Raw genomic sequence first — 13465 nt, forward strand, 5'->3', positions numbered from 1 at the left:
ATTAACTCGGATAAGTCACTCTGCCTCCAAAACAAAAGAGATATATAATACTTTGCGTGTTATTGTGCCAGATTACTCTTAAGACATCATTTTACAACTTCCACACTCAAAGGCTCTTGCATTTTTACCGACTAGGTGAAATATTTTTTTTCAATAGAAACCTAATTTTGATCGACAAGTTTTTTTCTCAAAAGTAATGTTGGCCGAAAATTTCTTTTGAATTTAATGTTATTCCAAAAACTTAAAAACATAGCAAGTTAACCTACTAGTTGATAAAGTTAATTTTGACCATTAAAAACATGTATCCACCTCAGCATAAATAGGTCTAGATATGGTCAAAATTAACTTTGTTAATGGATTGGAACAACATTGTTAAGTTATGAAATTTTGAGGATAATATTGCTCCTAAGTGAAAAATGTTCAAAGCAATATTAGACCTTAAATATAAGGCAAAATAAATTAAAATCTTATACTTAAAATTAAATTGCATTTTCAACTAGCTTTTACATTAAAAAAACAGAGATAGCATTTATATAATTAATATATATATATATATATATGCACCCTCAAAGTCTCAAACTATGGTTTTATGCTTAAGGAAAAAAAAATTCACTTATGGAAGACCATGATTTTATTATTTATACTCCCAAATCATGGTTTTCAATTCAAAAGCAATTTTGCAAAAAAAAAAAAAAGATGTTTTGGATGGTTTTTATTCAAAACCATAATTTTAAGAAATACCTAGTATTTAAATAGAAACTAAATCATAATTTTACGATATACAAAATAAATATATATAATTTTATTTTGATTTAAATGAAAATGCTTTTAAAAAGTAAACACCCTATAAACCTATAAACCACAGACAAACCTATGACAATATGAAATAAATATGATTATTACCAAAGATATCTAATTTTTAATTTTTATAATTAAAGATTAGGTGGCTACGATTTTTGAATTAGAAATTCACATCTCATTTTTTTTTACATACATTAAATATAGAATTTTGGTCCAAAAAATTAAATATAGAATTTAGTGTGTATTTTCTGGCCAAAAAAATTGTGTGCAAAGGAAAGGGTGCAATGCAGATAAATATCTCGCGTCTTCAATCTTCACTACGGCTGCTTCCTTGGGTGCATCTCTGGTCTTGGCTGCAATGGCGAGAGCGGCTTGCAATCACTTAATCCCCAGTTTAGTGCATCCATTGAAGTTGACCCTGCACAGAAATCAACCTCTTTTTACCGGCAACTCTCACTTTACAGGCATTTTTGGTTATAGGCGGCGCTTCTCTTCATCTAAGATAAGCATGAGCCTCAGAGCCGGTATCGTTGGTCTTCCTAACGTCGGAAAATCCACTCTCTTCAACGCCGTTGTAAGCCATTCATTTCCTTTCTTCTACTCTGCCATTATGTTTTTGTGATTCAAATATTGAGAAGAAACTATAAGGACTGGATTTGTATTTTAAAATTTGAGTATGTATTGACATAATGAAGCTTTCTTTTCTAAAGTCCCATTTTTTGGCTATCACGATACAGAAGGGCCTTGGAATGCTCAGTCTAGCTCATTTGCTCAATGTTTTCGTTTTATTAGGATTGAAGTATGACTCCCTATTTACTTAGTTTACTTGGATGTTGCCGTAACTCTGCCTCTGTCATTGAATGAATAAAAGAAATCATCTTTGACCATATGTTATCTCTTTTCTGCTTCAGTCTGCTGATAAGTAGAGACTGGTTTCCTAACCATACTAGGCTTGCTGATTTTTTATGAAGCAGAGGGGATCTATTGCTAATTAGTTATTCTTTGTTTCTGAAATCTCCAAATGGTCGCTAATTTTCTTGATTCAGAGGGGCAGGCTCTAACATCTGGGGTTACCCTTGACCTCTTACATTCATGTCACTAGACCAGAGGGCCATTGGCGAATGGTCCTGATTGTTATTTGACACAAAAGGTGCACTTTTATATTTTCCTTGGATAGTTCTCTGTCTATGTTTGCCTAACTCATTGAGAATCATTTTTGAAGCTTTGATACTGTTAGTTCATACTTTTAACACTGTCAAACATCAAAGCGGTTTCTCTTTCATGTTGCTTGGCGTTTATGATGTAGTGCTTACATGAGAAAGAAAAAATTATTTTGTACACACATATTTATTGACGATTGTGGTCTTAAGTTGAGGATAAGCTAGTCAAAAGTTGATATAATTAGTTCATTATATTTATGACATGGAACTGCTCTAGTCTGGAACAATATCAAGGGGGCCTGAGTTATGAAAATTGTAAAGGAGCATGGGAATATCAAGATAACATGATAAAAGTAGTGAATACGAATTGACAATAGTGGTGACTTTGTATGATACAGTCATAGTTGAAGAAGAAAGACAAAAGAGAACCAAATGGTGTAGCCATGTGCGTACGCTTTTGATAGGATCAACCTCTTTAAAAATACCTATAAGAGGCGACAGAGGCAGAAGCAAGCAAAAGGCAACAGTCCTTTCTAAGCAACCAGGGAGTTGACTTCTATTTCCTACCTTTTTGGAGAAAGTAGCACACTCTAATGTCTTTTAGGTCTGTGTACTAGGTTGTTGTATTTTGGGAGACTGTGCTGTTTACTTTTAAGTATTTTAGCCGTTGTAGCTTGAGGGGGGTAAGACGTTTTTTGCATGAGAGTATGGTGAGGAGAGAGCTGACCTCTCGAATGTCAGGATTATTGTATGAGCTGTGAGTGTGTGAACCATTTTTGTAACTTCCTATCTCCCACTTAGTAGGAGGATTGCTATTGATTAATCATATTCGAGTATTATTTCACTATCAGGAGCCCGTTCACTGTTTCATTGTCTGCTTATCATTGTTTCTACTCGGTTCCTATCAGCTTTGATCTGAGTTGGATGGAAAAGGAGACTGTTGAATAGCCTTGATGCGTGTTCCAAACTCCTAAATTTAATAGGCACCTTAATTCTTGTTCACAGTAGATGAAAGATGCAAGCATCATTCATATGATGTGACTGAAGTGATGTAGTGAAAGAGGAAGAAGATAGAAATGGAGAGAGATATAAATTACATCCTGCAACTTCCCAGCCAGCAAAGCCAAAATGAGTTCCTGTAGATGGAACTATCTTTCCATTTTCTTGGTTCAATTTTCCCACTTCTGTTACCTTGTAAAGTTCATCTATATTGACCTGTTTTCTTAAAATATTGAGACATCAACTCAACACACATGATTCTTTGATACTGGAGATGTAGTTAGACATAGTTCTTGTAGCAATTATAAGGCAAATTGCCAATGCGCTTCTTTTTTCAATTGACTGGTCCTTTTATATCATCACAGACTTTTAGAGCACTAGATTATTATATCTTTGCAGCAGAATCCTTTGAGCAATTCATTCTCAACATCCTTGTGCATATGATCCTATGAGAGACCCAGCTTATCACTTGGTGCTTCAGTAACTGCAGATGCCCTATTAGATTGAAATGAGGTTGCTGAAGTTGGAGTTATCTGCAAAAGAGATCTAGGCTACAATTTTGGTTGTTATTTTAGGTTTATGGATAGCTCAATTTAAAAGATGCACTCTTTCTGAATGCTCAGAACAAGAATGATGCTTTATTGCATAATTTTATAGATTTCGTTCGCATACTTGTACAAGCAACTTGCTGGCAGGGATCTTGCACATCTGTATATTTTCAACTATCTGACAAAGTATAGTGACCACATTTTTAAAAAATAGAAAACATAAAAATGATACCAGTTTCTCCGGGTTCTGGTAACTTTCCTGGTTGTTTTATGGATGTTCTATGTAAATTTTTCTGTGTAGCTCTTGTTGCTATGGTAATCCATCAAATTTTGATATATTGTGATCGTATATTTCTAGGTTGAAAATGGAAAGGCTCAAGCAGCTAATTTTCCTTTTTGTACAATAGAGCCAAATGTAGGGATTGTTGCTGTTCCAGATCCTCGTCTCCATGTGCTCTCTGATCTCAGTAAGTCTCAGAGAGCGGTCCCAGCATCTATAGAATTTGTAGATATTGCAGGGCTAGTCAAAGGTGCAAGTCAAGGAGAGGTATTCTCATGATCTCTCTCCTTTGTAGTGTATGTGTCGTCAAACACTTGTTTTCATAATTGATCTGCATTTTCCTCTACTCTGAGCCTGTTCCTAACTACAAGTGTTTCAGGGACTCGGTAATAAGTTTTTGTCCCATATTCGTGAAGTTGACTCTATACTTCAGGTATCTCTTACCATTTCCTTGGCATTGTTACATTGTTGTCATTGCTGCTACACTTGTTATTTCTTTGTATTGCTAATCATAAATGAGGTTTGGCAAATCCAGGTTTTAATGAGTATTATATTTTATTTTGTGATCTTATGTTGTTATGAATCTATTGATTATTGCATTAGGTTGTGAGGTGTTTCGAAGACAATGACATTGTTCATGTGAATGGGAAAGTTGATCCCAAGACTGATATTGATGTTATCAACTTGGAGCTTGTTTTCTCAGACTTGGATCAGGTCAGCTTATTTAATTTCACTGTACACTTTTTTAACTACCTTCCCGTTCCTTTGGGATCCACTTTAAAAATCCAAAATTATGTTAACGGCTAAATAACTTAAAAATCGTATGTACTTTGATTGTATATGGCCTTCTATATGTGTAATGACGCCTGCGTTTTATGATTTGCTATGATGAAACCAACTAGAGAACTAAAGAATGGAAATTCTGTTCTTCCATGAAATGCAGATTGACAAAAGATTGGAGAAACTAAAGAAGGGCAAGGCAAAAGATTCTCAATCTAAACTCAAGGTAACGGTTGTGAAGTGCAATTATCGCCTGTGACTTTTTGTATCCTGTTAATTGATGGGATTGAAATATATTATTAAAATATATTTAAAACTTCTTGATCTTAGGAGGAAGCAGAAAAAACTGCACTAGAAAAGATTCGGGAAGCACTCATGGATGGAAAACCTGCACGTTCTGTGACCTTAACTGATTTTGAAAGGGATGCCGTAAAGCATCTCTGCTTACTCACCATGAAGCCTGTCATATACGTGGCTAATGTTGCAGAATCTGAACTAGCTGATCCTTCAAGCAATGAGAATGTAAAGGAAGTCATGAATCTAGCGTCTGAATTGCAATCAGGAATTGTGACAATTTCAGCACAGGTATGCATTTAGAAAGGAGCATGTAACTATTACACTGTTCAGAACATGTTTCTTATGAGTCGGTCCATTTGCGTGAAATGATGCTGGGGAGTTCATCCAATGCTAATTTTTCAGTAATGCGGTGGATTGTCTGCATCTTGTGAGCCACTGAGGGAAAAGAAAAGGAAGAAAACAAATCTTGACGTTCTTGATATTGTCAATATAGACAGGCTAGTAAGATGAGGTTATTATTTGTTCTTGCAGGTTGAAGCAGAGCTTACTGAGCTACCAACTGAAGAAAGACAAGAATACTTGAAATCTCTTGGTGTTAGTGAAAGTGGTCTTGGCAATCTAATTAGGGCAACCTATAGCCTTCTGGGGTTGCGAACTTACTTTACTTCTGGTGAGAAGGTGAGAGAAAAGCAGGGAGCATGTATTTTAATATCTATCATAATTTACTTCGCAGCTGATTTTTCCCCTTTAATGTGTACTCAGGAAACAAAGGCATGGACAATACTTGCAGGTTGGTTGTTTGCATGTGAGCGTGTTAATTTGCATTATAGTAAAATGTGACTGTGCATTGGCTTCAGCCTGCCCTGAGCATCATGTTCAAATACTTGGGGATATATAAATTTGAGTAATTTTTAACATGAAGTTTGTTTCATCTGCTGATGTTTTGTTGACTGATCCTTTGTTTAGATGGCCTGGTTTACTATGTAAGATCTTAGATAGCTCATATTTGTTATAGAACATTGGTAATGATATATAGTCACTTCCGAGGATGCATTGCTGTTTTTTGACTACTAAGCCTCTGTTTTTCTAGGAATGACTGCACCTCAAGCCGCTGGAGTCATTCACTCTGACTTTGAGAAAGGCTTTATTCGAGCAGAAACAGTAAGTGACAGGATACAGTTCTGAAATTGCAATAAGTTGTAACATATAACATGGCATCGCAAGCATCATAAAAACGAGAAACCAGAGAGAGAGAGAGAGCCCTGGTATAGTATATGGATTCTCAAAAAAAGAGAACTAAAATCAAGGTAGTAGTAATATTCGGATATAAGATATTCAATGAAAGCTGATACTTCCATTAAAAAAAAAAAAAAAAAGCTGATATTGACAACTAAATCCAATTGGACCCTTTTTTCCCCCCCGCTTGCATTATACATATAGGAACTATGCGTAATTTAGGAAAAGACTTGTTTTTTTTTTTTTTTTTTTGCATATTTATGCTAACACCTTTATTTTTTATTCAATTTTAAATTAGGTGTCTTATGAAGATTTTGTTTCAGCTGGTTCACTTGCTGTAGCTAGAGAAAAAGGACTTGTAAGTTGTTTTCTTTTTTATCTCCATCGCCCTTGGCATGCAAAGTCTACATTTTTTATCTCTTGGCTAATCCAGCTTTGTAAATACGCGTTCATCTGGGACGAGATTTCGTGGAGTAAGGGTCAAACTTGTGATGATGACATGCCCGGGGGATCTATATTGGGTTTGGGTATATCAATTTTTCTCGAATGATTACTGTAATTGAGATTTAGCATGATTCAACATCCATTACGAATTGGGTCATCCGTCATCCATATGCATTTCTGGGAAAAAGCAACACAACAAATAACTTCATCATGTTTTTTTTTATTATTATTGCTTTTAGAATGTAAACATCCTCTTTTGTTATGAAGAAGATTTGGATTGTCTTCAATTCTTCATTCTTTTGGGGGTCCTGTACAAATTTCTGAACTGGGAACTATTTTGATTTCTCCTGGAAATTTATTCCAATTTAATCTGTCGTTTGCAGCTGAGATCGGAGGGTAAAGACTACATTGTACAAGAAGGAGATGTCATGTTGTTTCGTTTCAACGTATGATAGACTGCACTTGCTGCTGTCAAGTGAGGATCAACAGAGAAGTTGATATTTCCATCCACGACAACAGATAGAGAATTTTTTCAGCCAATTGCTGATTATAGATTTGAAAGGCATTCTTTTTGTTGTATTTTTGGCAGAACTCTGAATTCTTTTTCCTGTAAGGAGTTTTTTAACCAGCAGAATACTTCTATAGTTATTCGTTTAGTCTTGTACACATGCCTAAAAGAGATATGAATATGCTGTTTATTGCATTACTTCCAAGTTAACAGGTAGGCTTTTAAATATAAATGTATGAGGATGATATCATTTTCTTTCTTATTTTATATTCGAATATTGAATTCTCAACTATCTGTAGCACTCGATATCTTTACTGTCACTGATGTGACGTGATGAATACTAGTTTGCTTCCAAGTAATTGAATGATTACTGCTATTGATCTGTCATCATTTATTAATTTGGTCTGTCTTAGCCAAAAATGTCTGAATTTTATGACTTAAAAACTAAGCTTAAATGGGGTTCTTGTTTGTTTTTTTAAAATATGCTTAACAATGATAAGCTGGTGGTGGCCCCTATCTCCTTGCTCTTACCTTAATAACAGTTTTATGAATCTACAAACCCTGAATAATCAAAGACGTCAAAGTTTTAGTTTTGTTATCTGTACGTATACGCATACATGTATGTATTTATCACACTTTCACTTAGTTTAAAGTGTGTAAAAAATTTCACCTCAACAAGAATTCAAAAAAGTGTAATTATTTTAAGAGCAAATCCGTTATTTGATTTTAAGAAATTCACAAAATTACTGTTCAATTATAGTGGTTATTACGTAATTATTATTTAAAGCCGTATGTTTTAGAATATGATACTCATATTTCTTTACAATTTAGTAGCAAGTCCGGCGGAATATAGTACTCCTCCGGTTCTTATTATAAGACCCAATTTGACTTTTTATTTGGTCCTAATTATAAGACCCAATCCATTTTGTCTCTTATATTTATGCATTTTTTCCAAGATAATCCTTCTAATAATGATAGTTTTAGCCAATATACTTGATTAGCAAGGATATTTTAGGAATGACAATATTTATTTATTATAAATAACCAACTTAACTTACTTCCTTAATCTCCTCAAATAAGTCAATTGGGTCTTATAATTAGGACCGGAGGAGTATTACCTTTAATAATTAAAAGAACATAAAATTTTAAGATCTTAAACATTTGAAGTGAGAAAGTTTGATGAATTTTGTTTTCCATTGTGATAGGTTGAAGCACGAAGTTATGCTGCGACAGATGATAACAGGGTATTGACGGGTCATTATTAATAATATGATATGATATGCCCTCCAACAAAATTATTGCTAACATTTTTGCTGGTTTGGTGCGAACATTATATTCATAAGCATGGTAACAAATGTTTAATCTTGATGATTTGAAATAATATGGCCCCCGTATATTAAAGCTTTTTCCTGTAACTTATTTTTTTTATTCTCTTTCTTTAATTTTTTTTTTCTTTTCTTATTTATCTTTAAAGGCATACCTTTCACTTCAGATTAAAATATATCATATATGTGAATTTTGTATTACTTTCACAATTTTACAGAGTGAATTATTCCGTGTCACAAGGCCAATATATATATATATATATATATATATTTATATATTCCATGTCAGTGACTTCCCCTAAACTTTGCCATCTTCATATCAAATTGAATTGATTTGATTCACCTTGGGCACCAGTTAAGGGTAGTTTTGTCCTTAAACTATTCTCTCGGAGCACTAAGTATCCTAAACTGTCAAGTAACACAATATCATCTCTAGAATATCAAAAGTGGTGTGAACGTAATGTTGTCCTTCTACTAAACCTTATTTTGACGGCTAGTTAACCAGAAAAATTACGGAAAATACCCTAAAAAATATAAATACCCTATAAAATGATTAATACAAATTAAGGTTCGAAATTATAAATAAATATTAAAGGACTGGTGTTACTTTTACCCATGCATGTAACAACCAAAATACCATTTTTTAAAGACTTAATAGGTACTACCTTCAGTCCTGAATATAAGAGTTGGTTGACTAATTTGAGTAGATTAAGAAAATTAGTTAAGTTAGTTATTTGAAATAAATAGATATTATCTTTTCTAAAATATCATTGCTAATCAAGTGTATTGGTTAGAACTACTATTATTACAATGACTGTATTGGAAAAAAAAAAGAATAAATATAAGAGACGAAATAGATTGAGGTTTTATATTTAGGACTAAAATACAATTCAAACGAGTTCTTATATTAAGAACCGGAGATAGTATTAATTTTCGGGTATCTATTTGTAACTTGCTGGTGCTTTTTTTTTTAAAAAAATAATTGTTCTGGTCAAGATAACTTATGTTTAAGGAGGATAAGATTGGATCCTTTTTAATACTTTTATGAGAGATGTTAAACTATGTGATAGACTAGAAAAGGCGGCGCCCTTGAAAGAATTAATATATACTGCCTCCGCTCCTAATTATAAGACCTAGTTAACTAATTTGAGGAAATTAAGGGAATAAGTTAAGTTAATTATTTGTGATAAATAAGTGTTATCTTTCCTAAAATATCATTGCTAATCAAGTATATTGGTTAGAACCACCATTGTTAGAAGGACTACCTTGGAAAAAAATACATATGAGAGACAAAATAGATTAGGATATTATATTTAGGACCAAAATAAAAATCAAACAAAATCTTATATTAAGGACCGGAGGTAGTAGTTTAAGAGCAAAAATTTCTATTTAATTAAACTTAATTTACTTTAAAATGTAGATATGGAAACAAGGAGAGTCGAATACAAGAAAACTTGAAACCACATAGTGGAGACATATATAATTCGGGAAAAAAGTTGTTAAGTAACAATTAATTATAGTAGTATCAACAACAACAACAACAACACACTTTATTAGAATTGTCGGCTTAGAGCTCAAAAGTAAACTTATCGATCTCTATTCAACAAGACCATCTTCTTAACGTTGATTCCTTACCAACTCAACTAGTTTTTCTGCTGACAAAATATATATATGCCATGATTATATATGAAGCAATCAATATATAATTCCATGATTGTATCCAGCAGCTAGCTGGCTAATTACACTGGTTTCTCTCCGTTCTTTTTTATGGATTGGAAATAAGAAAATTAAATAGACCAAGCTATAAGTTGTTTTTTTTTTTTTTTACTTTACTTGAGGCATACTTGTAAATATTTCCATATAACGAAAATAATTAAACAAGGGGGGAAAAAAGCAAACCCAAACTCACTTTATGGAAAAAAGTGGGTAACCTTAAAAGTCGGTGCAAAATCTTGATGATAAGATGAAGTTAAGAAAAAATCATGGTTGTGTCTTTGTGTGGGCAGAGGCCTAAGTCCTAAGCAATATGCGTAGCATATATAATGTGTCACGTGTGTGTGTGTTTAATACATAGAAGACGAAGCAGTTATACTCAAGCTTCCATTCCTGTGGGACATCCACCTCGCGCCGCCATGCATGCATCTTGCTGCAAATTGTTGAATCCCAGGAATATTTTTTAAGTACGATATTCTTTTCAATTAAAACCCTTTAAGATAAAGCCGATGAAACTTATACTTCATTGTTAAGAATTCCACCTATATATGCTTTTATCAAGTAAGAATATCTATTATTATTCCTGTACAATTTGACTAATGAATTAATTGTGCTACGCACCGTGCAACTAAAGTTATATATAGCATCCAAGCATATACACAGCCTCCTTAATCAATTCATTGAAAACTGTTATAGCTCTTGCACCTTCAGTTCTTATCTTTAAGCTTATCTTTAGGTTGTAATGCCTTGTCATGCTATATATTTATCTAGAGTCTTATTGGTTTGAACTATAGTCAACCACATTAGTGATAAGAGCTAGCTAGGTTAGCCACATGGGCCTAGTTAATCCTATATAGTCATCCTCATGCGCCTATCCAAGAAAATGAGAAGAAAAGACGTTCCATCCACTCCTCTTGCATTCAAACTTGCTTCCTTTTGTTGAAGAACTAAAATATAAGTGGGACATGTGGGCACAAACTACTCCAAGTTTAAGTTTTGCAGATCGAGGAGCATGAAAGATCCATTTTTGTCATTATTAGAAGGATCTGATGTGTTTTGTCTTGTCATTTCGTTTTCCGAGCGGGAGTCAAAATAATTACAAGCCATCCAAATGGGATATCCATCACTCACGCTTAGCTCATCGGTCATTGCTCTAGCTAGTTGTAAGGGAGCCTCATTGTCGGTTCCGCGTGCAGGCTAAACCTCAAAACGATCATAGTTTCATAGAAAAGATAACTTGTTTATGTCACTAATAATAATGTTTGGTCGGGAACAGACCCCACACTTGGCACCAAAAAACAACGACCTCACACCCACCTCCTCCATATCCGTCTCTTGAAAGCCTTCTTAGTCCTTACACTTTCTCTGAGTGTATCTTAAGCCTCCGCTTGAACCCTCTTTCTCTTCCCCTCCTAATTCCTTCCCTCGGTCATCTAAAACCCAGAATCACCATGAAGAAGATCGATCTAATACTCAGAAAGTGCAAGAGCTTGTCCAGGCAATTAGGAAGAACATCCTCGTACAGCAGCCTGAGATCCAAATCTACCAAGGAAGATGTCATGTGGAGAAGCCAAGAACAAGAAGACGAGCACAGTGTAATTATATATGTTGGGAGTACGAGGAAGAGGTACGTGATAAGCTCTAAGTATCTGAACCATCCTCTGCTGAATGCTCTGATCGATAAGTCGAAGCAAAAGGAAGATGTGTTGGTGGTGAACTGTGAGGTGGTTCTTTTTGATCATCTGCTGTGGATGCTGGAGAATGCAGATCCTAAGTTTAGTTCTGAGTCTTTGGAAGAATTGGTACAGCTCTATGTGTTCTAATTAATTAAAATTCTATATTCTTGTGTCTCTCGAGTTTTTTTTTTGGTCCTTATAATCTTCTTATTCAAGTTAGCATCATCTCTAATGGTTCTACATTGCCCGGTTCCAAGTTCTAACTCATTTCTTGGGCTCCATATATGATTCTTTCATCATGCTAATGAATAAATGGCCTTTACGCAATCATATTATGTTTGTAGTGTAGATTCTGGGTTTTAGTGTAGCAGAGATCAATTGGAGTGTACAGGCCGTACAGCCATGCATAACTTTGAAACAAAACCGTTAAGACCCTGCGAGAAACCATGCTTAATGCTAGCTATTCATCCTTTATTCCCCCCCGCCCTCTCCTTAACTCAGTAGTTCTAATTAATCTGGAAGAAGTTCCAGTTCTGGTTCATCAAATGTAATCAAATCAATTTATCTAGCGCAATCGAAATAGGTATAGAGGCATGGATTGTTCATTTGATCGATGATAAGAGGAAATTATATATCTTATTACTTTTTTAGTGCTAAATATCATCATCTTTGGGTTTTAATATAAGAGTTAGATAACTAATTTTAGAATATTGAAAAAATTAGTTAAGTTGGTTATCTATCTCAAATGTATGTTGATCTCTCTAAATTATCCTCTTCAGTCATTTGTATTAAATGATTAGAATTATCCCTCGCTGAGAATCTTTTATAATTAATAGGAATATTTTGAAAGAAAAAAATAGAAGACAAAATATATTATAGTCTTGTATTTAAAACAACTTCAACTCTCAACTAGTTTGTATATTAAATACCGGAAGTGGTATTATAATAGAGTAGTAATACATAAAATTAAACTAGTTTAGTTCTTTTAAAGGGTGTCCTCATGCTTTTGATATACATGGAAAATTCAAATTTTCAGAAGTATAAGGAGCTGTATAAGATGTTTGCATAATATATATACTCCTCCGGTCCTTAATATAAGACCCATTTAACTAATTTGATTATATTAAAGAAGTTAGGTAAGTTAGTTAATTATAATAAATGTAACACATTTTTCCTAAAATACCATAATTATCTTCCTTAATACCCCCTCTCTCTTCTACTTGATTATATATAGTTGAGGGAGTATCCATAGGGGTAATTTAAAAAAAATTGATAAATATGAGAAATGGGTCTTATATTTAAGACCAAAACCAACTCAATAATTGGGTTCTATATTAAAGACCGGAGGAGTATATATATAGAAGTTTAATATTTGTGGATTACGTCTCTCTTAGTTCCTATGTTTTATAAATAGATATATATATTTTTTTGCCAAGTTTATAAATAGATCTCTAGACTAGACAGATTAAAGTCTAGCTCAAACGTAACTGAATTGAATATCTTTTTGTTTTACAGCATATTTTCATATATTTAAAAAAAAAAAAACACCCTAAAGTGTAACTATATGTCTACGAAGAATACTTCTTTACATTTTTTTGAATTTCTTTTAAATGTGCCATATCCAATTATTTTGTATGGCGACATAAAATTAAGGTTGTTCTTAAAAACACCACCTAACTATATTAGAATAATGCGACA

The 13465-nt window shown here is 33.6% G+C and overlaps 2 protein-coding genes across 4 annotated transcripts; both read left to right on the forward strand.

Moving 5' to 3' along the window:
- The first annotated feature begins 1108 nt into the window (after window positions 1–1108).
- On the forward strand, window positions 1109–7336 carry LOC114712104 (ribosome-binding ATPase YchF). 3 transcript variants are annotated; one of them, XM_028896574.1, is made up of 11 exons: window positions 1111–1375; window positions 3867–4055; window positions 4168–4221; window positions 4392–4502; window positions 4732–4794; window positions 4899–5153; window positions 5397–5543; window positions 5628–5655; window positions 5956–6026; window positions 6400–6459; window positions 6929–7336. In XM_028896574.1, the coding sequence occupies exons 1-11, from the start codon at window positions 1160–1162 to the stop codon at window positions 6995–6997; spliced, it is 1263 nt and encodes a 420-aa protein (XP_028752407.1). In that variant the 5' UTR covers window positions 1111–1159; the 3' UTR covers window positions 6998–7336. The 3 variants fall into 3 exon arrangements, with proteins under 3 accessions (XP_028752405.1, XP_028752406.1, XP_028752407.1); XM_028896572.1 differs by lacking the exon at window positions 6929–7336 and having other exon boundaries at window positions 1109–1375; window positions 6400–6742; XM_028896573.1 differs by lacking the exons at window positions 4168–4221; window positions 6929–7336 and having other exon boundaries at window positions 1109–1375; window positions 6400–6742.
- A 4150-nt stretch (window positions 7337–11486) lies between these two features.
- Window positions 11487–12097, forward strand: LOC114712096 (auxin-responsive protein SAUR78-like). The gene has a single exon (XM_028896562.1). It carries the CDS (start codon window positions 11543–11545, stop codon window positions 11912–11914), a length of 372 nt encoding a protein of 123 aa, XP_028752395.1. The 5' UTR covers window positions 11487–11542; the 3' UTR covers window positions 11915–12097.
- The last annotated feature ends 1368 nt before the right edge of the window (window positions 12098–13465 follow it).

This window comes from Neltuma alba, unplaced genomic scaffold (genome assembly GCF_004799145.2).
Source record: "Neltuma alba isolate B1F8T4 unplaced genomic scaffold, ASM479914v2 tig00011337_pilon, whole genome shotgun sequence".
Lineage (NCBI taxonomy): Eukaryota > Viridiplantae > Streptophyta > Magnoliopsida > Fabales > Fabaceae > Neltuma > Neltuma alba.

What these genes read in the sequence shown, in the direction of transcription:
- LOC114712104 (XM_028896572.1), top strand. Translation starts at nt 1,160, where the DNA reads ATGGCGAGAGCGGCTTGCAATCACTTAATCCCCAGTTTAGTGCATCCA. An exon ending in ATTCTCAATCTAAACTCAAG is followed by an intron (nt 4,795 to 4,898) that starts GTAACGGTTGTG and finishes TCTTGATCTTAG; the next exon opens with GAGGAAGCAGAAAAAACTGC. An exon ending in ACTTTACTTCTGGTGAGAAG is followed by an intron (nt 5,544 to 5,627) that starts GTGAGAGAAAAG and finishes ATGTGTACTCAG; the next exon opens with GAAACAAAGGCATGGACAAT.
- LOC114712096 (XM_028896562.1), top strand. Translation starts at nt 11,543, where the DNA reads ATGAAGAAGATCGATCTAATACTCAGAAAGTGCAAGAGCTTGTCCAGG.